The sequence below is a fragment of the Somniosus microcephalus genome, chromosome 3, assembly GCF_052327205.1.
Source record: "Somniosus microcephalus isolate GS21.2 chromosome 3, FLI_Smic_1.0, whole genome shotgun sequence".
Classification (NCBI taxonomy): domain Eukaryota; kingdom Metazoa; phylum Chordata; class Chondrichthyes; order Squaliformes; family Somniosidae; genus Somniosus; species Somniosus microcephalus.
Window position 1 is genome coordinate 289,613,055 of NC_140989.1, and position 23,380 is coordinate 289,636,434.

A 23,380-nucleotide genomic window follows, 5' to 3' on the forward strand; every position below is an offset into this window, starting at 1 on the left:
TATCGGTTGGCATTGAGGCGGAATACTGGCAAATAATGAGGGTTCATCAAGTGAAGCTGCTGATAATGCACAAAATGGTAATTTAGATGGTATATTAGAAATAGTAAGTCCGGGTTTGGATCCACCAAACTCAATGGTGAGTTTCTTATGCTGTTTTTGGAAGTCCAGCCCTAAGAGGAGATCACTACATAAGTCTTTGAGCACTGAAAGTCGGGTGGAGGGATACATACGACCATGAAGTGTCATATCAACAACACAAAAGCCGGAGATTCTGGTATTAAGTGATGACTGGGCCATCGCAATTGCCTGGTCCGATGGGAAGACATGTAGTTTCAATTTCGCAACAATCTGTTCCTTAATGAAACTATCAGTACTTCCTGAGTCAATTAAGGCATCTAAGGTATGCCCTTTAATTGAAATTTTTGTGGCTGCCTGAGACAGGTTCTGTGGGCAAGCAGCTGTAATTGGTGTCGTTGCACAGAGAGTGGCTAAAACTCTCGGTGTGCTTCTTCGGGAGAGAGCTCGAGAGGAAGCTTGATAGGTCCTAGCTGGAGCATCTTGATAGGCCCTAATTGGGGCAGTTCGGTAGGCCTTAGCTGGATTGGCCCTCGTAGAGGCCCTTGATAGGCAAACTTTAGCAAAGTGTCCTTTTTTCCCGCAATAACTGCAGATTGCATTGCGAGCAGGGCAGGTTTTCCTAGGGTGAAAAGCATCTCCACAAAAGAAGCATTCCTTCCTAGATTGCCAAGAGGCTGCTAAAGTGGGGTCGTCCTCCTCTTCTTCATCAGAATTATCAGAATTAGATTCCCCCATGATAGGGTTCACCTGAGACCGCTTGAATTGTCTGGTTGCAGCTACAGCAGCAGATCGAGATCTGGGCAGCTGATAGAGGTCTGCATTTCTCTTTGCCAAATCCAGTGAACAAGCTAGTTCAAAAGCTTTTTGTAGCTCAAGTGTTTTACTTTCTAGTAGACGCTGGCGTATAAATGGAGAGGCAATCCCGCAGATGAAAGCATCACGAATCATTTCTTGGCGGTACAGCTCAGCTGAGGCTGCCTGAAAGTTACAATCTACGCTGAGCCTGCGAAGTTCTTGCAGGAATTCGTCAATTGATTCCCCTGGCCCTTGTCGGGCTGTGGCCAGTAGATGTCTAGCATAGACCTCATTTGGGGTCTTCGCATACAGTTTCTTAAGTGCCCGAATCACCTCTTCGTAATTATCCCAGTCATCAACATATTCGAACACTTTTGGGGTCACATAATTGACAAGTATCTTCAATTTAGCAGGAGCATCCACTTTACATTCATCCAGAAAATTCTCAAAAGTACGATACCAATGCTTCCATACCCTGCCAGCTGCTGGTGTATTCGGGTCCAAGTCCAGACGAATAGGTCTAAGGATTTTCTCCATGATGGGTGGTTCCCTGGATCCTTAACTTCCGAGTTTGTCTGAAGGTCTAGTATTTGTCAGTGTAAATACTAAGTTACTTAAATTGATGTAAGAAAAAGGAGACTTACCATCAAGTAACTTTAAAGTAAGCTTTAAGTAACTTATAAACACACTATATACAAGAGAGGTCTTTACCATGCCTCTGGTAGAAGCCTCTTACAATACTGAACAGACCAGTATTTATACCAGTCCAACAGGAAGTGACATTTACAGGAAGTGAGGTAATTACACAGTTCATAGTTCATAGATACATAGATACATAGAGATAGGAACAGGAGTAGGCCATTCGGCCCTTCGAGCCTGCTCCGCCATTCAATGAGATCATGGCTGATCTTCGTCTGAGATCATAGCTGATCTTACCAGTTCAGTACCCCGTCCCCGCCTTTTCTCCGTAACCCTTAATCCCCTTAGCCTTCAGAAATATATCCAATTCTCTCTTGAAAATATTTATTGAATTAGCCTTCACAGCCCTCTGTGGCAGGGAATTCCACAGGCTCACCACTCTTTGAGTGAAGAAATTCTTCCTCATCTCTGTTTTAAATGATTTGCCCGCTATTTTTAGACTGTGGCCCCTGGTTCTGTGCTCCCCGGCCATTGGAAACATTCTCTCTGAATTCAGCCTGTCCAGGCCTGCCATAATTTTATATGTTTCGATGAGATCCCCTCTCAATCTTCTAAACTCCAGTGAGTACAAGCCCAAACTATTTAATCTCCCTTCGTAGGTCATTCCCGCCATTCCAGGTATCAGCCTGGTGAATCGCCGTTGCACTCTTTCCATGGCAAGAACATCCTTCCGCAGATGGGGCGACCAAAACTGTACACAATACTCCAGATGCGGTCTCACCAGCACCTTGTACAGCTGTAGTAAGGTATCCCTATTCCTATACTCGAACCCCCTTGATATGAAGGCCAACATACCATTTGCCTTCTTAATCGCCTGTTGCACCTGCATGCTCTCCTTCAGTGACTGGTGCACAAGAACACCCAGGTCCCTCTGCACTTCCCCATCTCCCAATCTATTGCCATTTAGATAATAATCTACCCTCCTGTTTTTACCCCCAAAGTGGATAACCTCGCATTTATCCACATTATAGTGCATCTGCCACGTATCCGCCCATTCCCCCAACCTGTCCAAATCACACTGTAGCCTCCTGACATCCTCATCAGAGCCCACCCCTCCTCCTAGTTTAGTGTCGTCAGCGAATTTGGAAATATTGCATCCAATTCCCTGATCCAGATCATTTATATATATTGTGAACAGCTGGGGTCCCAGGACAGATCCTTGCGGCACCCCGCTGGTCACTGCCTGCCACTCCGAAAACGAGCCGTTTATTCCAACTCTCTGTTTTCTATCCGCCAGCCAGTTCTCTATCCACGTTAATACTTTGCCCCCAATCCCATGAGCCTTAATTTTGCATGATAATCTTTTGTGTGGAACCTTATCGAAGGCTTTCTGGAAGTCAAGGTACACCACATCCACTGGCTCTCCCCCATCTATTCTACCAGTTACCTCCTCAAAAAATTCCAGCAGATTAGTCAAACACGATTTACCCTTTGTAAATCCATGTTGACTCTGTCCGATCCTTTCCCCATTTGTCAAGTGCTCCGCTATTTTATCCTTAATAATGGACTCTAGCATTTTGCCCACAACCGATGTAAGGCTTACTGGTCTATAATTCCCTGCTTTCTCTCTACCCCCCTTTTTAAATATTGGGGTAACATTAGCTACCCTCCAATCCACGGGTACTGTTCCCGAGTCAATGGAGTTCCGGAAGATGATCCTTAGAGCATCTGCTATCTCCAGGGCCACCTCCTTAAGTACCCTAGGATGTAGTTTATCAGGCCCTGGGGATTTGTCGGCCTTCAGTCCCCTCAACTTACCCAACACCATATCCCTAGAGATACTAATTTCTGTCAGCTCCTCCCTCTCATTAGTCCCTATGTTTGCCGATATTCCTGGGAGGTTATTTGTGTCCTCCTTTGTGAATACAGAACCAAAGTATGAGTTTAATTGGTCTGCCATTTCCTTATTCTCCATTATATATTCTCCCGAATCGGACTGCAAGGGACCGACTTGGGATTTTACCAGTCTTTTCCTCCTGATATACCGATAAAAGCTTTTGCAGTCTGTCTTTATGTTTGCTGCAAGTTTACTTTCGTATTCTATTTTCCCCTTCCTGATTAATCCCTTTGTCCTCTTTTGCTGTATCCTGTACTGCCCCCAATCTTCCGGTCTGGTGCTTTTTTTTGCCAGTTGATATGCCCTTTTTTTTGATTTTATGCTGTCCCTAATTTCCCTCGTTATCCACGGTTGAGTCACCTTTTTAGGTTTATTTTTATGCCAAACCAGTATAAACATGTTCTGGAATTCTTCCATTCTATCTTTGAATGCTTGCCATTGTCTATCCACTGTCAATCCCCCCAGAAACACCACCCAATCAATCTTACCCAATTCCCGTCTCATACCCTCGTAATTCCCTTTATTTAAGTTCTGGACCTTAGTCTCTGATTCAATTTCCTCACTCTCCATCTCGACTGAGAGCTCGATCATATTATGATCGCTCTGACCCAAGGGGCCTCGTACAAGAAGATTGCTGATAAGTCCCTTCTCATTGCACAATACCCAGTCTAAAATGGCCTGATCTCGAGTCGGCTCCTCGACATATTGGTTCAGATAACCGTCCCGAAAACATTCCAGGAATTCCTCCTCCTCAGAATTTTTACTAATTTGGGTAGTCCAATCAATATGTAAATTAAAGTCACCCATGATGACAGCTGTGCTCTTATCGCACGCTTCTCTAATTTCCCTTTTTATGCCTTCCCTCACCTCCATATTACTATTTGGAGGCCTATATATCACACCCACTAACGTTTTCCTCCCCTTGCTATTTCTCATTTCTACCCATACAGATTCCGTTTCATCCGAGTTAATATCCTTCCTTTCCATTGCATTAATCCCCTCCTTTACCAGCAATGCTACCCCACCTCCCCTACCTTTTTGCCGATCCTTCCTAAATATTGTATATCCCTGGATGTTAAGTTCCCAGCCTTGCCCACCCTGCAGCCACGTTTCTGTAATCCCAATCAAATCATACTTGTTTACCTCTATTTCCACAACTAATTCATCCACCTTGTTCCTAATGCTTCTAGCATTAAGATACAAAGCCTTCAGGCTTGCTTTTTTCACACTCTCATTATGAATTAGTTTGGCCCTTTGTGTTTCTCTCCTTCACAGGAAGTGATGACATAACTTCCCGGAAGTTAGCATTTTTATCACAGAGTGCAAAGAGGTTATGATAAATTTCTCAAAGATGCAAGGTTGGGCTACAGTTGAGAGTAGGAAGCTTAGGTGCCCCATTACAGAAAGTATTTTAAAGCTATAGAGAACATATGTTATTTCACCAGGAAGATACCAAAGATGAGATATTATAGATAGGAAGAGAGATTTGAGATAATGGGACCATTTCCAGTGGAGCAGATGCGATTTAATAAATGTTTTAAAGTTATTTGATAGGGTGAATGGGGAAAGAGTATTTCCTCTGCTTGGGGAGTTAGTGACAAGAGGTCATCAATTTAAAATCATCACTGTATACAGAAATTTCTCCTAATCTTTCTCCTCACTTTCAAAGTTATTATAGCATGGAATGTTTTGCCACAGGGAGTAGTTGAGACAGAGACCACTGCATCAATTAAAGGAAGAGCTGAAACATTTGAAGCAGAGAAAGATAGAGAGAAAGATACAGGGTTACAGGGAGAAAGCAGGGCAATGCAATTAATTTTAGATGGCAGACACAATGGGCCAAATGGCCACAGTCTTCAGAATAAACTTTTATGATTTTATGGACTGTCTCAAAAGATTAGTTGTTGCTCCAACTTCTCTCAGCAAACTCCTGGAAAAGAGTGTTTGCAATTGCATGGACGTAAGTGTTACCACATGCCTGCAATGGCAAACTGAGCAGAAAACTAAGAGCACTAAAATGAAGTTCTTCGAAGATGGTATCTCCCATTAAACTCAATCACATCAAGTATTAAAGCAACAATGATATTGTACCCATGATAATGACATCAACCATAAATCAGAAATTTACAGAGGAACTCTATTTGCTCATCATATACAGGAACATCCTTCACACAGTTAAGCAACAATACTCACCCCTACTAACATTGGCACACCAGTTGCAAACAACATCCCTATATGGGATGCCAATAACTAAAATCAGCATTTAAAATACCACCATCTCCTTTAAAGATGACCTTTAATGTGATTATGTGTTGAAATCTTTCTTGGGGCCTTTGATACAGACAAACCCTCTGAGCAGTCTTTTCAGTTTTTCAATTTAGCACTGGAAATCTTTTTAGAACTGGGTTACCACCACGTTTAAAAAAGAATATGCAAAACATACACGACCAAAAAGGACTAAAATTCTATTTTCCGCATATGTGATTTTTATCGAGCACAGCGAAACACGCCATTAGTGAAATACAATACTTATATCGAAATACTACACAGACCAAATTTTCCAGGTGTGGCAATAATTGGGTTGTGCTGGCCTAATTCACAGGGTGACCTGCAGCACAGAGGGCTGGCCTGGCCCCAATTTTCCAACGAAAGCCCCAAGCACAGGACAAACTTGCCTGGACAGCTTGGCCAACAGTACACTTGGCAGAGGACCAGAAAATCCAGCCAGGAACCAACTCTTAAAGGAATATAGCTGGCCAGAAATAAGTAATGGCAGGGACAGAAAACTGTAATAAATTATCACAATGCCACAATGGGAGTCGTGTTTGCAACACAGTTCCCTTTCCTCAAGAGTTGTTGGTCCAGCTGCAGGTGTGACAAAGGATGGTGGCCCTATTTGGGCCCAAGGACCAATCACCAGTAAAATTAAGCTAAAATCGAAGACCACACAGTCACCCAGATTATCTGCATCTGCTTGTAAAAAAGGAAGAATCTGCCGAGATCATGAAGGTGATGGCGGATTTCTTGTATAGCCCATGAAGGATGGCACAAACCTAAGACGGGAACTCCCACATCCTCCAGGTGGCACCATTTCAAGTACTGCACACTAGCACTGTTGCCAAACAGATGCTCAAGTTTCCAACCCAAGGCACTCCTCCTCATTGGTGTCAACAGCCATAAATGTAGAGGTTAGCGCAGGTCTAAGAATTTCTTCTCATCATAAACATGCAGCGAAGGTGAACTGTTGCTTCCCGGTGGCATCATTGGTGGTGGTGAGGGGGAATAGTGGAGAACACGCGAGAGCGCAAGCGACAGCACACGCGAGAGCGCACACACGAGAGCGCGCGAGCGCACACACGAGAGAGCGCGAGTGCACACACGAGAGAGCGCGAGAGAACATACAAGGAGCAGGAGTAGGCCATACGGCCCCGCTCCGCCATTCAATAGGATCATGGCTGATCCGAACCTAGACTCACGTCCACTTCCCTGCCCGCTCCTCGTAACCCCTAATTCCCTTATCAGCTAGGAAACTGTCTTATCTCCATTTTAAATTTATTTAATGTCGCAGCTTCCACAGCTCTCTGAAGTAGCAAATTCCATAGATTTACTACCCTGAGTGAAGAAGTTTCTCCTCATCTCAGTTTTGAAATGGCAGCCCCTTATTCTAAGATTATGCCCCCTAGTCTCACCCACCAGTGGAAACATCCTCCCCGCATCCACCCGATCAAGCCCCCTCACAATCTTATGTTTCGATAAGATCGCCTCTCATTCTTCTGAATTCCAATGAGTAGAGGCCCAACCTACTCAACCTTTCCTCATAAGTCAACCCGCTCATCTCCGTAATCAACCGAGTGAACCTTCTCTGAACTGCCTCGAGAGCAAGTATATCTTTTCTTAAATATGGAAACAAAAACTGTACGCAGTATTCCAGGTGTGGCCTCACCAGTACCCTGTATAACTGCAGCATGACTTCCCTGTTTTTATACTCCATCCCCCTTGCAATAAAAGCCAAGATTCCATTGGCCTTCCTGATCACCTGCTGCACCTGCATACTAACCTTCTGTGTTTCATGTACCAGGACCCCCAGATCCCTTTGTACTGTAGCACTTTGCAATTTCTCTCCATTTCGATAATAACTTGCTCTTTGATTTTTTCTGCCAAAGTGCATAACCTCACACTTTCCAACATTATATTCCATCTGCCAAATTTCTGCCCACTCACTTAGCCTGTCTATGTCCTTTTGCAGGTTTTTTATGTCCTCCTCACTCACTGCTTTCCCTCCCATCTTTGTATCGTTGGCAAACTTGGATATGTTGCACTTGGTCCCCTCCTCCAAATCGTTAATATAGATTGCAAAGAGTTGGGGTCCCAGCACTGACCCCTGCGGAGCACCACTAGTTACTGATTGCCAACCCGAGAATGAACCATTTATCCCAACTCTCTGTTTTCTGTTAGATAGCCAATCTTCCACCCATGCCAGTATATTACCCCCAATCCTGTGATTTTTTAATCTTGTGCAGTAATCTTGTGTGGCACCTTGTCAAATGCCTTTTGGAAGTCCAAATACACCACATCCACTGGTTCCCCTTTATCCACCCTGTTTGTTACATCCTCAAAGAATTCAAGCAAATTTGTCAAACAGGACTTCCCCTTCATAAAACCATGCTGACTCTGTCCGATTAAATTATGCTTATCCAAATGTCCTGTTACTGCTTCCTTAATAATGGACTCCAACATTTTACCAACCACAGATGTTAGGCTAACTGGTCTATAGTTTCCAGCCTTTTGTCTACTTCCCTTTTCAAATAAGGGCATTACATTAGCAGTTTTCCAATCTGCTGGGACCTTTCCTGAATCCAGGGAGTTTTGGAAAATTACCACCAATGCATCCGCAATCCCTACCGCTACTTCTCTCAAGACCCTAGGATGTAAGCCATCAGCTCCAGGGGATTTATCCGCCTTAAATCCCATTATCTTACCGAGTACCATCTCCTTAGTGATTTTAATCGTGTTTAGCTCCTCCCCCCCATAGCCCCCTGTTTGACTAGTGTTGGGATATTTTTAGTGTCCTTTACTGTAAAGACTGATACAAAATATCAGAGCACACACGAGAGAGAGCGAGAGGGGGCGCGAGTGAGAGAGGGGGCGGGCGCGCGCGCGCACGAGAGAGAGAGCGCGCACGAGAGAGAGAGCGCGCACGAGAGAGCGCGCGCGCACGAGAGAGAGCGCGCGCGCACGAGAGAGCGCGCACGCACGAGAGAGAGAGCACACACGAGAGAGCACACACGAGAGAGCACACACGAGAGCACACACGAGAGAGCACACACGAGAGAGAGAGCACACACGAGAGAGAGCACACACGAGAGAGAGAGCACACGAGAGAGAGAGCACACACGAGAGAGAGAGCACACACGAGAGCACACACGAGAGCGCACACGAGAGAGAGAGCACACACGAGAGAGAGAGCACACACGAGAGAGAGAGCACACACGAGAGAGAGAGCACACACGAGAGAGAGCACACACGAGAGAGAGAGCACACACGAGAGCACACACGAGAGAGAGAGCACACACGAGAGAGAGAGCACACACGAGAGAGAGAGCACACACGAGAGAGAGAGCACACACGAGAGAGAGAGCACACACGAGAGAGAGAGCACACACGAGAGAGAGAGCACACACGAGAGAGCACACACGAGAGAGCACACACGAGAGAGCACACACGAGAGAGAGAGCACACACGAGAGAGAGAGCACACACGAGAGAGAGAACACACACGAGAGAGAGAACACACACGAGAGAGAGAACACACACGAGAGAGAGAGAGCACACACGAGAGAGAGAGAACACACAAGAGAGAGAGAGAGAGAGAGAACACACGAGAGAGAGAGAGAGAGAGAGCGAGAGAGAGAGCAAAAGTTAGGAATGCTCAAAGCGGGGGGGCGGAAGGGAAGAGAGACAGAGTGGAGCAGGCAAGAGAGGAGGAAGGATGCCCACGACTGGAAACAGTACTCTTGTAGCCTAATTAAGTAGTTCTTGTACAAGTTCAACATTAATTCATCTCTAACTTTTTCCAGTTCTGATGAACGCTCATCACACTGAAACGTTAAATCTGCATCAATCTTGGTTTTAAGCCTTATTCAACTTTGATAGGATTCAGCCCTCTGGCCTTCACAAAGTACATGAAGGAGGGCTGCTACAACCATCACACTGTAAAAAACCTGCTTTGAAACAACTCAAAGATCTTAGTTCCAAGATAAAAGTATCCTGGGAGAAATAAAAAAAAAACTGCTCAAGGGTAAGAAAAGTTTTTTTTATATATAAAATGTGCCTTCCTATCTCAAATACCGAAAACTGCAACAATTGAAAATGATTGTAATATTCTACCAATTTAGCGGTACCAAAGTCTTTGTTTTACGTTTTCCCCTATTAAATACTTTACTAGCTGGAGTGCCCGGCGGTGCCGAGGCTTTTTCGAGGGCATGTTGTTGTTGGAAGAGAGAGCGAGCGACTGGGGGGGCGGGGCGGGGAAAGAGAGAGAGCGAGCGGAGGGACGAGAGAGAGAGCGAGCGGGGGGAAGAGAGAGAGCGAGCGGGGGGGGAAGAGAGAGAGCGAGCGGGGGGGGAAGAGAGAGAGCGAGCGGGGGGGGAAGAGAGAGCGCGAGCGGGGGGAAGAGAGAGCGCGAGCGGGGGGAAGAGAGAGCGCGAGCGGGGGGAAGAGAGAGCGCGAGCGGGGGGAAGAGAGAGCGCGAGCGGGGGGAAGAGAGAGCGCGAGCGGGGGGAAGAGAGAGCGCGAGCGGGGGGAAGAGAGAGCGCGAGCGGGGGGGAAGAGAGAGCGCGAGCGGGGGGGAAGAGAGAGCGCGAGCGGGGGGAAGAGAGAGCGCGAGCGACTGGGGGGGAAGAGAGCGAGCGAGCGACTGGGGGGGAAGAGAGCGAGCGAGCGACTGGGGGGAAGAGAGCGAGCGAGCGACTGGGGGGAAGAGAGCGAGCGAGCGACTGGGGGGAAGAGAGCGAGCGACCGGGGGGGGGGGGGGGGGGAGAAAAGAGAGAGAGCGCGGGTGGGGGAAAGGGAGGGCGGGGGGGGGGGGGAAAGGGGGACGGCCACGCCCGGTTGCCGGGGTAACCCTGCCGCGCCACCCTGCACTCTCGAGAGCCCCGCTCTCGAAGCCCCAGCCGCCCCGCCCTGCAGTCACGAGAGCCCCGCTCTCCAAGCCCCAGCCGCCCTGCACTCCCGTTGCCGGGGTAACCCTTCCCGCTCACCAAGGACGAGATCCGCACTCTCGAGAGCCCCGCCCCCCCCCCCCCCGCCCGAGCCGAGCGCGGAACAGAGTCTCACCTGCTCCTGCTGCGCGCGCACCCTGACCCTCGTGGCTGACGCCGTTGCCCCGGGTAACGTGACACCCGGGGGGGGGGGGGGGGGGGGGGGGCGGGGGGGTGGTGAGGAGCTTAGCAGCAGCCCAATTACCTAGCTCGGGCCTGGCTGGGCAAGAAAGGCCCAGGCTTTCAGGCCTAAGAAAAAAAACGGGGAAAGGTAGGAAAAAGAATCTTCAGGTTAGATAAAATATTTACAAATGAGTGATTTATTTTAAAACAATTTAATAAATTCAATTTTATTTTGCTGGAATTGTATATTTGAAAAGAAAGACGCAGAAAGCAGGAAAAAGAATGGAAGCAAGATGGCGGCTACTCACCTCGGTTCAGAACGATAAGGCCTGCCCACACACGCACCGATTGGCCCGGCGGCACACGCCAGCAACCCGGCGTACGATTGGTCGAGCTCGAGGTCACTCTGTCGCTAATGAGCGGATAATGAGATGCTAGAGCGGAATGTTAAGGTTTTTCGGATACCGCGGGCGCGATTTTAGCCCGGCCGAAACGTAAATACGCTTAAAACCGTTTTGGAAAGAAGCTTTCTTTCGACGTAACGCACGCGTAGGTACGCCCTGTAACTTCCGAGCGCATAGCCGCCCACCTGCAGACAGACTGTGGACAGACAGATCGACCGATTTAGATAGATAAGATAGATAGATACTAGCTGGGGGAGCCCGGCTGTGCCAGGGCTGTTTTGGGCCGGGCGGTTTAAATCGAGTGCGAGGCTTTGGGGCCTCTCTGTGTCCCTCTGTGAATCTGCTGCCGGGCAACATTTCTACCTTTCAATACCCTGAAGGATGAAAGTGAAAGTACTTTTAAAAATAACATTTACCAAAAACGTTTTATAAGAGATACTAACGTTTTTAAAGCTGGATGATCAAAGTAGTTTGAGCTGGAAGCTGAAGTAATGGCAGTGAAACAATGGCTGCCACATCCCTGAGATGAAAACGATTAGTCCCGCCCACACACACACCGATTGGCCAACCATCAGGGGACTGTACTGTAGGATTGGTCGAACCTTGACGTCAGTCAATCAATGCTAAGTAGCCGATAATGAGTTTAATTTTGAAGGTTTTTTGCATAAGGCGTGAATAATTTTCGTCCGACCGAAAAGTAAATACGCTTACGACCGTCCCGGAGGCGTAAGCTTTCCTCGGTGGTAACGCACGCGTAGGTACGCTGTATAACTTTCGAGCGCATAGCCGGACAGATGCACACGTGTGGACGGATGGACGGATAGACAGATAGATAGATAAAGCAAGAGATTTCCATCTGGGTCACCATATTCCAGCCAACAGAGCTTCAATCCAGTGTATTTTATTTCAAACAGAGCTTCCATTCAGTGGGTTTAATTTCATAGACAAGAGTCTTAAAGTTGAACACTATGGGGACGATTTTAGTCTCTTTACCACTCAAAAACAGGGTAGTAGCAGACAAAAAAATAAAAACTTTGTCCCACTTACCATTGGTCAGGCTTTCTGGGGGACATTTATCCTGGCAGCCAGAGCTTCCATCTCAAACAGGCAGCATCCTCATGAATAAATTCAAGTTGGAGTTGAGCGATGTCATTGCAACACCATTTTCTGCCCTCATCGCCGGATTAATGCCATTTCCTGCTCTCGCTCACCAACCATAGGTATTACATAGCTTGAGGCAGCCATTTCAAATTTTATTTACAGTAATTCTCAGGTACTCAGATAAAACTGCACAGAACTTTTGAGATTTTTCTTGCAGTACCTTGTGTGTTTGCAACGTTAAAGGATTTGATAGTGCTTGCAGTTGCTACTGTAGGATCTGAACTGATGGGGTCCTTCTAACAATCCCACTCAGTGGAGAAAGGAGCAAACAGCTGCAGCTGGAGGGAATGCAAGTAAAAGGATGCATGCTTGGAGGAATGCTTACCCTCCCAGAGCTTATAGGCCCAGAACAATATATCTGCAGTTCTGACGAGCAGTGCACAAGGAGGCTTTGATTCTCTAGGCCAGGCGGTCAAGAGTTGTGTCGGTTCCTGCAAGATTGCAACAGCTCGTACAGCATTATCTGCTGCAGTCAAGGTCACGGCAGCCCTGAATTTCTTTGCCTCCAGCTCCTTCCAGGATGCCACAGGGTTAGCAGCAATATCAGTCAGTCTGCAGTCCAGGCTTGCATTAAAAGAGGCTACTGATGAATGTGGTTGCTCCAGCAAACAAGGCATCACTTTCCCCATGTACATCTGGAAACAGCAGGATAGGGCTCTGGTGTCTGCACCCATGGCAGCCTCTCTCCAAGTTCAAGGTACAATTGACTGCACCCACGTTGCCCTGCAGGCTCCTTCATGTGGCACAACTGCCTTAATCAATCACAAGGGCTTCCACTCTGTTCAATGATACCTACTTTCCTGGCAGCTGCCATAATGCTTTTATATTGTGTCAAGCGTCCATTCCCCCATTCTTTGTCTAACAAGTTAAAGGCTATCCTCTGCACTTGGTTATTAGGAACCCACGCTCAGCTGCTGATCCCTGCGACAATCAGATCCATGGGTCAACTAGAGCAGTCATTGAGCAGACCATTGAAGTCCACATGCAACAAATCTGATCCCTGAACAGAATTGGTGGCTTCCTGCAATACAGCCCACAGTGCTTTGTATGATAGTGGTTTTCTGTATGCTTATAACTTTGCTCTGCAACAGGGACAACACATGGAGCCACCAATGGACGAGGACCTTCGTGATGAGGGAGTGGGCACTGATGAAATAGAGGATGGCAAGGAAGCGGGAGGGGTCCAACAGTTACCTGCAGCCAGAGCTGTTCAGCAACAGCTCACTGAAGAGAACTTTAGCTGAACAATCCCGACATTAATAGTCATGTCCAATATATCGGCCAGCATCTGCCCAAAGACGAAAATAGATATTCATATGAACTAACACTGCAGGATCACCAGAACTACAGGAACATTCTCTGCACACAAATATTTCAAAAAGGATCAGCAGCTTTCTAGCTTACACAAGTGTCTACACACTGTTACCCTGGTGTGAGCCCCGAGTGCCACTCTTAAATGCTCACTTGTGCATCTATGGAGGTGCTCCCCCAGTGGCTGCAATGTGGGAGGTGAAAGCTGCTATGGCTCATTTAAGTGCCCACGAGATGTTCGTGGTCAGCGACCTCTAGGAGCTCAGCCAGGAGAGCCCAGATACAGACAAAGCAATTGAAGGCCAGCGTAGTCTGGCCCAGTTGGCTTTCTGGCACCAGGGAGGGCATTGATTCAACAGGCTGCAAGAGTTCAGATATGCTGTCACCATTCCCATTTCATAATTGCCCCTGCTACTGGTCTCTGGCTCACCCCAACTACTGACCTACAGAAGAGCAAACTGTCTGTGATCCAACTGAAGCCACGATCCATTTGATCTCAGAGATTATCCAAGGCAGAAGAGATGGTTGAGCAGAGAGCCTGCTTGGCCCAGTATGAGCATTCCTAAGAGATGCTATTACTGGTGTCTCAGACTAATGCAGGGGGAGCACAACCACGGGTGCCATCGAAGTCACCACATGCTCCATGCTTGACTTGAGTGTCCATGCTATGCGCAAGAACCCCACACAAGTTAGTATTGGACCCCACCATATGGTCCAATGTGTTCTGGAAGCTCCCTGGCAGGCAGTCCAAAGCATTCAACAATTGCTGGAACATAGAATTTTTTTTTTTTAAAGAGGCTGAGCCCCTAAAGTCTGCATTTCTGTCCTCTTCTGCAGAGCTATACATGAGCTGACTCCCCAATTCGCTTTTTCATGGGCCTTCCTCGCCAACTCCACCTGCTCACTTGTGCTCGGTGAATCCCCCAGTGCAGTCCCTTCTAACTCATTAAGTCAAGTGAGATGCCAATTTCTGTGTTGGTGCTTGGCAGGGTAAGAGCAAGTGATGGCGCTTTATCTTCAGGTTTATCCTCATTAGTCTGTCGAACTGCAGCAACTGAGTTGTCTGATGGACTTAGAAAAGGGGAGAGGGACATGGGTTAGGATGTAGTCATGAAAGTAAGCACTAGCAAATCAGATTGTTATGCTCAGTGTGTGACTGAACTGGTTAAGTAGAAAGAGAAAAGGAATGAAAATGCCAACACACCCAGCTGTGCCAAGCCTCCAGCCTTGCCATCTCAGATGCCAACAGATATTTGTCTGCCAATGAGGTCAATGGTAGTCTCTTCCATCAGTGATGGCATAGTGGCAGGACCTCCTCTTGTACTGGTCATCTCCCTCCTGTTGTGTGCCAGCTTTTCCTGCAAGAGTGGAAGTAGATTAATGTGTGGCCTGGGCAAGGGTTTTCAACATGTATGAACCAGTTTCAGTGTACATAATGACAGGAAGCAGCAGCAATATCAGCTAAAGGAGAAGTAGTTGTGACCAGTAGCAGATTGAGGGTTTGAGTGCAAGCAGAAAGATGCAATGAAGTCTTCCCATGGCGCTCTATAAGTCAGCAGGGAAGTGGTGAAGGGTAAGATTGATAGTGCAAAGCTTAAGGTCCATGAAGGCCTGTGCAGAAAGCACGAGAGAAGTGAAGGGGTCTTACCTTGGCACTTTTGGCGAGATTATTACATTTCTTACAGCACTGCAGCCAGGTCCCAACGACAATGCTGTTGACATTAGCATTTAGTGTCACCTCTCACCATGCCCGTTCACCAATTTGCCATGGTTTCCATCAACTATCCGAGGGAAATAGAAGCTCCTTTCTCCTTGTGCTACCAGCATCTCCACAGCTCCATCTGAAACTCGTGTTGCCTGCAGCTCCACAGTGTTGCTTGTTGCTTTTACCCTCAAGAAAGCAGCTCTCCTTTAAGCTGCTGCAGGCCCTAAAGAACCTGCAGCAGCACCCGCTGCCCCACTTCCCAATAGGCAAGCTTCCTATGGGGAGCACGTTTCATCCTGGCAGCTTACCTTGCCCACCTCCCGACCATGTACCACGTGAAGACCAAAACTGCCGCCTCTGGATCCTGGCACTTTAAGATTCACTCAATTTTCCTCTTGACCTTTTCCAACCCTGCACGATTCCATTATGACTGACCGGCCCATTGATATCGCTTTGATGCCAGCAAAGGAGGTGAACTAGAATGCCGGGGCGGCTGTGATTTTTTCCTCTCTACGGTGAAATGCATAACTGCTGCAACATTGGCAGCATCTGCAACTCTGAAGGAAAGGAAATCAGAAATGTATCCACACCATCAATTGGTGACACATGGCAGCACACTGGGAGGGGCAAGATTTATAGAACTAGCATATTCTATATATACATACAATTCTGGGATGCACACTGACAAGGACAATGTGATACTGAGCCTTACTACCCCCTGGAGGGGGTGGGGGAAAACAAAAAGTCAGCTGGGCTTCCTAATCTTCGACGCTATCCAGTAATTCCTTTTGGAAAATTACACTTTTGTGAACATGGGGAACAGATTCACTTCCAACACTCCCCTGTTGAATAACTTGCCAACACTCATCATCCAAGCTCACATAAATGGCCACATGGGTGAGGTATTGTATGGAAGCTGTAACATCTGTGACCACACTCCAGCAGAATTAAGCATTCTTAAAAGAGGCAAGGAGAAAACTGGGCCGGGGGTGGGGGAAGAAAGAAATAAAACTTCACTTCAATGCCCACAAACAATAGTAGAATTTTATTCATGTCCTCTGTGCTCTTTTAAACTCAGCATGTTTTTCTTGGGAGAGCAAAAGCCAAGAAGGAAAACATCTAATTATAGCTACCTCAGGACAAGTGCTTTCAGTGTAGACCCGTGATGAAATAACTCCGTGTTCTGGATTGTCTGTCCTCTTTTAATTGGACCAAGTAAATTAAACAAATAGACTGTAATTAAAACTGTAAAACTTTAAACCTTAGCAAATCAAATTAAAATTTGGTTGTCCAAATCAATTATGCACTCCATTCCCCGCGGCGCCCACCGGTCACGGAAGTACTCAAGCGTGCCGGCGGACACTGCGTGCTCCATCTCCAGGGCCACCCGGGCGCGAACATGGCCGCGGAAGAGGGGGAGGCAATCTGGCTGGACGACCCCGCTGGATTGTCTGTTGTTGTACTTGTTAATGTCTGTAAATGTTTTACAGGTGTAACCACTAATGTTCCTCCCTAGCTTCGCCTTTATGGATCCTCCTGATTGGTGCGAGTCTTATTTATAAGAGCTGGGTTTTACTCATAAGGGCTGGGTCGGTGATGAAAGATGGTTGCCCTGTGTTAACTTGGTGCCAAGATTCTTACTTAATAAAAGCCTTTAGTTTTAAGTTGTAACCTCATGGATTCAGGCAGTTATTTGGCACATCAATTTTATTAAGTAACAACTTTGGAAGATGGATCGATTTTTGAAACCAGAACGTCTGGATATCGATCCCCATCCGGCAGATGCATCGAAGAAATTTACGCATTGGCTTCGATGTTTTGAATACTTCATCGCATCGATCGATCCGACGGTTAACAAGTTAGGTCTTTTAACCAACTTGGTAAGTCATCAAACTTACTCTATATTTGAAGATATTACTACGTATGAAGAGGCCCTTGCAGCTCTTAAGGCCCAGTACCTTAAGTCGGTTAATGAAGTATACGCCAGGTATCTTTTGTCTACTCGCAGGCAATTACCCGAGGAATCCCTGGATGATTTTCTGCAGGATCTTAAGGCTTTGGCTAAGGATTGTAACTACAAGGCTGTCTCTGCCATATTGTATCAGGAAGAAGCCATCCGTGATTCTTTCATATCTGGCCTTCGATCTAATTATATTAGACAGAGACTCCTCGAGAATGACTCGTTAGTTTTAAAAAGTCATTGTTACGGCTCGATCGTTAGATGTAGCCCAGAAGAATTTAGAAGTGTATGCATCAGCCCATGCGTCTCTCTCAGCCTCGTGTGTTCAGGGTATGGAGGCATCCATAACGTCAATGGAGCCTCCACTTAATCCTACTGTTGCGGCTGTAGCCCATGGGTCTAAGTGTTACTTTTGTGGCCAACCTAAACACTCCAGGCAAAGATGCCCAGCCAGAGAGGCTACTTGTTTTAAATGTAAGAAACGGGGACATTTTAGTAAAGTGTGTAAGAGTAATTTTGTACCTGATGTTTTCTCTGCTGCCACCTATCGTTTTACTCTAGCCTCGGTTACGGTTGACCAGACCATACCGTGTTCCTTGTCGAAATCTATGATGGACATTAAGATTAATGGTCGCCCTACTGGGTGTTTGATAAGACTGTGGCAGTACTGAAAGTTTTATACATCCCAACCTTGTTAACTCCTGTTCATTGAAGGTGTATCCTACTCGAAGTGAAATTGTGATGGCGTCCAAGTCCCTTACTTCGGAGGTAACTGGATATTGTAAAGTCACATTGACCGTTAAGGATACGGAGTATAAGGACTTTAAACTATATATATTACCTCAGTTGTGTGTGAACTTAATTTTAGGTTTGGACTTCCAGTGTCAGCATGAGAGCGTTACCCTTAAGTATGGTGGGTCTCAGCCTCCACTCAGTCTGCGGCCTTTCTACTTTAAAAGTAAGTCCGCCGCCTTTGTTCGTGAACCTTGCTCCTAATTGTAGACCTATAGCGACTAAGAGTCGACGGTATAGTTCAGAAGATAAAACATTTATAAAAAAGAGGAAGTGGAAAGGCTTCAACGGGAGGGAATCATCGAACACAGTAATAGCCCGTGGCATGCCCAGGTGGTGGTGGTTAAAACTAATGAAGAGACTTGTGGTCGATTATAGCCAGACTATAAACTTGTATACCCAATTGGACACCTATCCTTTGCCTCGTAGTTCTGATGATGATGAACCAGATAGCTCAGTATCGCGTGTTCTCCACTATTGATTTAAAGTCTGCCTACCATCAACTCCCTATCAAAATAGAAGACTGACTTTATACGGCCTTCGAAGCTAATGGGCGCCTGTATCAATTTCTTAGGGTGCCCTTTGGAGTGACGAATGGGGTATCCGTCTTCCAACGGGAGATGGATCGTATGGTGGATGAATACACGTTGGAAGCAACATTCCCGTACCTGGACAATGTTACTATCTGTGGGCGTGACCAACAGGAGCATGATCAAAATCTCGCGAAGTTCCTAGAGACGGCAAAGAGGCTAAACCTGACCTACAACGAAAACAAGTGTACCTTCAATACTACACGTTTGTGTATTCTTGGTTGCGTTGTGGAGAATGGGGTAATCGGGCCGGATCCTGAAAGATTACGCCCACTTAAGGAATTACCTTTACCTCACACTGTAAAAGCTTTAAGGTGTCTGGGATTCTTTTCGTACTATGCCCAGTGGGTGGCTAGCTACTCAGATAAAGTCCGACCTCTTATTAAGTCGAAGTCTTTTCCGCTATCGGCGGAAGCTCAGGAGGCTTTCTGTAATATCAAACGGGACATCGAGAAGGCAGTGGTATGTGCCGTGGATGAGAAGATCCCTTTTCAAGTGGAAAGTGATACATCTGATTTTGCGTTGGCAGCAACTCTTAACCAAGCTAGTAGACCTGTAGCTTTCTTCTCTCGTACATTGCAAGGACCAGAAGTTCGACATTCTTCAGTGGAAAAGGAGGCGCAGGTGATTATCGAAGCAGTCAGGTATTGGAGACATTATCTCGCTGGCTGACGTTTTACGCTTATTACTGACCAGCGATCTGTGGCCTTTATGTTCAATACTAAGCAGAGAGGCAAGATCAAAAATGATAAGATTTTAAGATGGCGAATAGAACTGTCAACATATGACTATGATATTCAGTACAGGCCTGGAGTATTTAATGAGCCATCGGATGCTTTGTCACGAGGAGTATGTGCTAGTCTAGGTATAGATAAGCTTCAAAGTCTCCACGATGTACTCTGCCACCCTGGCGTTACCAGAATGAACCACTTAATTAAGTCCCACAATCTACCCTACTCTATTGAGGAGGTCCAGACAGTGACCAGAACCTGTCGTGTTAGTGCTAAATGCAAACCCCGCTTCTATAAGCCGTCCGAGCCAGCTCATCTTATTAAAGCAACTCGACCATTTGAGCGTTTGAGTCTCGATTTTCCCTTCCATCGAGCGACCGTAATGTCTATTTTCTTATTATAGACGAGTATGCTCGGTTCCCTTTGGTTATCCCCTGTCCGGATGTGACCAGTGCTGTTGTAATTAAATGCCTCTGCCAACTGTTTTCTTTGTTTGGCATGCCTAACTATATACATAGTGATAGGGGTCCTTCCTTTGAGTGAAGAATTGCGACAGTTTTTACTATCGAAAAGGAATTGCAACGAGTAGAACTACCAGCTTTAACCCTCGTGGTAATGGGCAGGTAGAGAAAGAAAATGCGACAGTGTGGAAGGCTATCGTATTGTCTCTGAAGTCGCGAGGCCTGCCGACCTCTCGCTGGCAGGATGTCCTGCCAGACGTGCTGCATTCCATAAGGTCTCTTGTGTACAGTGACAAATGCCACCCCTTATGAAAGGATGTTCAGCTTTCCAAGAAAAGCTACTAATGGAGTATCGTTACCCACATGGTTGACGGCCACGGGCCTTGTGCTGTTGCGCAGACATGAGAGAGGCCACAAGACTGATCCACTGGTGGAGGAAGTACAACTCCTTCATGCTAGTCCCCAGTATGTGTACATTCAATATCCAGATGGGCGAGAGGATACGGTCTCTATTAAAGATCTTGCACTTGCTGGAGCTCAGAGTTCGACTCAGTAGAGTTTTTAATCGTGGTATTGGACCTTCAGAGACACAAACCCTCAGTGTGGAAAACACTGATGATTCTGGGAATTCGGAGGAACCGGAGTTGGTACTCCGAGAGGAGCCTCGGCAAGAGTTACGTCGTTCCCAGAGGACTATCAGACCTCTTGACAGATTGAATCTATAGCAGGGGGTGAATGTGATGAAATAACTGTTCTGGATTGTCTGTTGTTGTACTTGTTAATGTCTGTAAATGTTTTACAGGTGTAACCACTAATGTTCCTCCCTAGCTCCGCCTTTATGGATCCTCCTGATTGGTGGGAGTCTAAGAGCTGGGTTTTACTCATAAGGGCTGGGTCGGTGATGAATGATGGTTGCCCTGTGTTAACTTGATGCCAAGATTCTTACTTAATAAAAGCCTTTAGTTTTAAGTTGTAACCTCATGGATTCAGGCAGTTATTTGGCACATCAACCCCAGAAGCATAGAATTGTAAGTGGAAAAGTTTCACGGGAATGGAAGGAGTGAATATTAAAGATTTCAAATCAATTTTTAAATAATCCAGCATAAATGTCTTCAATACAGGAAACTTTCGATTTACCGGCACCTAAATCACCGGAAATCTCGGTTAACCGGCAAAATTCAGGAGTAGGTTCAGGTAACTTTTTTATTACTTGCCTTCCTCCATTTGTTGCTGTGCAAGGGTGTGGCTGCAGCTGTTGCTAAGCTACAGAGACGCTTGCAACTTGTGGCCATTGTTCTGAAGATGTTGGGGTTTGTTGCTTTATACGGAGCTCTCAGCTCCGTATCTTTTACTATAGCGCTCGGTTATCTGGAATTTTTGATGAACCGGCACCACGTCGGTCTTGTCCGTGCCGGAAAAAAAAAAAGTTTCTTGTACTAGGTTTTGAAACAAATTTTAAAAAGATGGCTACTCACTTTTGACTCCAATTTCTGCTTTACATAAGCTCCATTGGCAGCTGTTAGTACATCATTTGTAAGAATGTATCCGTACCCAAATGAGTCAAATGCCATGTCAGAACTGAAAAAGAGTGATTTTTTTTAGCATTTCATTTTGCACATTAAAACAGGGATGCACACAAACCACTATTACTGTATTTAGAATATTCATCTCTCAGGACAAAGCTTAAGTATGCACGCAAATGCACTCAGAGTTTTATTACTTCAAGGACATCGTCACAATCTTCACTGTAATCCAATTTTAAGCCTGCTTGTTTCATGCTATGAAACCTGAATCCAATGTACCTTGGGCTACAACCTATTTTTCTACATCATTCCTTTAATAAGTATTCTAATTCTCAGGTTACTCTGAACAGAAAAGTCATTGGATTTTTAAAAAAATTATCTGGTAGGAATTATGTGGGTTCCACAACAATGAAGAAGTAGTTGTGATTCCCATGATCTGTGTCCCTACAGGAGAAGGAGGGGAGACAAATTATTTCCTCCCAATGTGCCTCCTCACAGCTGACTCAACTGTAGCACTTGGTATAGAGATCAAGCGTTTACCATCCACCCTCTTAGCATTTATGTAGCCAGGAAAGATCAGAGGGAATTTTGGCCTTGGATAAAAATATGAACTTGACTGCTGCCAATGAACTGGAAGCGGGCTCATTAAAAAACATTTTTAAAAAAGCCAGGAAGGGAGTGGGCTCGTTAAAAAAACCTGGGAAGACAGCAGGCTAACCCGGGAAGGGAGCAGGCTCGTTTAAAAAAAAAAATCAAACATCATACTTCCGATCGTTGGAACTTCCACATCCGGGCATTGGCTGCAGTCACTCCGCAAAAATATATGCAGGCACAGCAAAGACAACACTTCACGACTTATTTTAAATACACAAATTGGCAATTTTGTGGCCGATTTTACTGGTCTCCCCTCTGTTCGTGCACTGAACAGGTGTAGTGAAATCAAAGTGCACCGAGTCTGTGCTGCCCTCAGTACAGCCAAATTGGTGGGCCAGGACATTTACATACCTTGGTTGTACCCAGGATACATGTGTTCCCTAATGGGGCCTAGTGCCTGAAAGCAGAGGAGGCAAGCTGACTGCTGCTGGAGTCCCACAGCATTAGCAATGGCTACCATGGTTGGTGCCTACTGGCAGTTGTCTAAAGACAGCAGGCAGAAGGATTCATGATGATTCTGGCCCAATATCCCCGAAAGGAAGAGAAGGAACTTAAGAGCAGGACTGTTGCCTGCTCCTCTCCAAGCCTTTGATAGTAGAGATTGAAGGCAAGACCATAAAGCCTGATTCTTCATAAAATGATGGGCACACGAAGGCAAAAATTTTAAATCATAAAAATAATTAAAAATGAGCTTTAGAAAATAATTAATTACTTATAGCAAGTGGTTGCAAGGTCATTTTTTCTTCCACAAATCAAGTAGATTCCGTGACTTCTTTTACCTTTTAAAAGGGAATGATAGTTGTTTGAAAAAGAATATTACAAAGTATGAAAGCAAGCAGGAGAATGGCATTAGGGAGATTGGGATTAGACTATCTTATACAGAGAAAAACACTGATGAAAACTTATTGGGCCAAATAGCCTGTTTCGGTGCTGTAACATTTTATGATTCTGTAAGTCATAATCTTACCTAGCAGCAATAAATGCACCAAGCAGCATTGCAAATACAGTCATCTGAACAGATCGAGAGAAGTTCTTACTGTAATCAGGGAGAGGAAAAAAGGTTAGCTTTGGATTTGAAAATGAATAATGATTTGCATTTATATGGTACTAGTAAAGCAAGAAACATCACAAGACACTTCACAAATAGGTGCAAGGAAAGACCAACCATAATTCATCTTTTTAAACTGGTCACCAATAATGCATTAATTTGCAATGGCAGAAACATTTCTATTGATCAGAAATCCACAAACTACATAATGACATTTAAAACACACAAGATTCTCTCAAATAAAATTAGT

The 23,380-nt window shown here is 45.8% G+C and overlaps 1 protein-coding gene across 1 annotated transcript in view; it reads right to left on the reverse strand.

The window, feature by feature from the left end:
• The window catches only part of slc35d1a (solute carrier family 35 member D1a), an 84,552-nt gene that overhangs the window by 42,006 nt on the left and 19,166 nt on the right, over window positions 1–23,380 (reverse strand). Inside the window, exons 6-7 of the mRNA XM_085982738.1 lie at window positions 23,050–23,118; window positions 21,381–21,483 (exon numbers count right to left, since the gene is read on the reverse strand). Coding sequence (XP_085838864.1) covers window positions 21,381–21,483; window positions 23,050–23,118 — 172 coding nt within the window. The remainder of the gene's footprint in view (window positions 1–21,380; window positions 21,484–23,049; window positions 23,119–23,380) is intronic.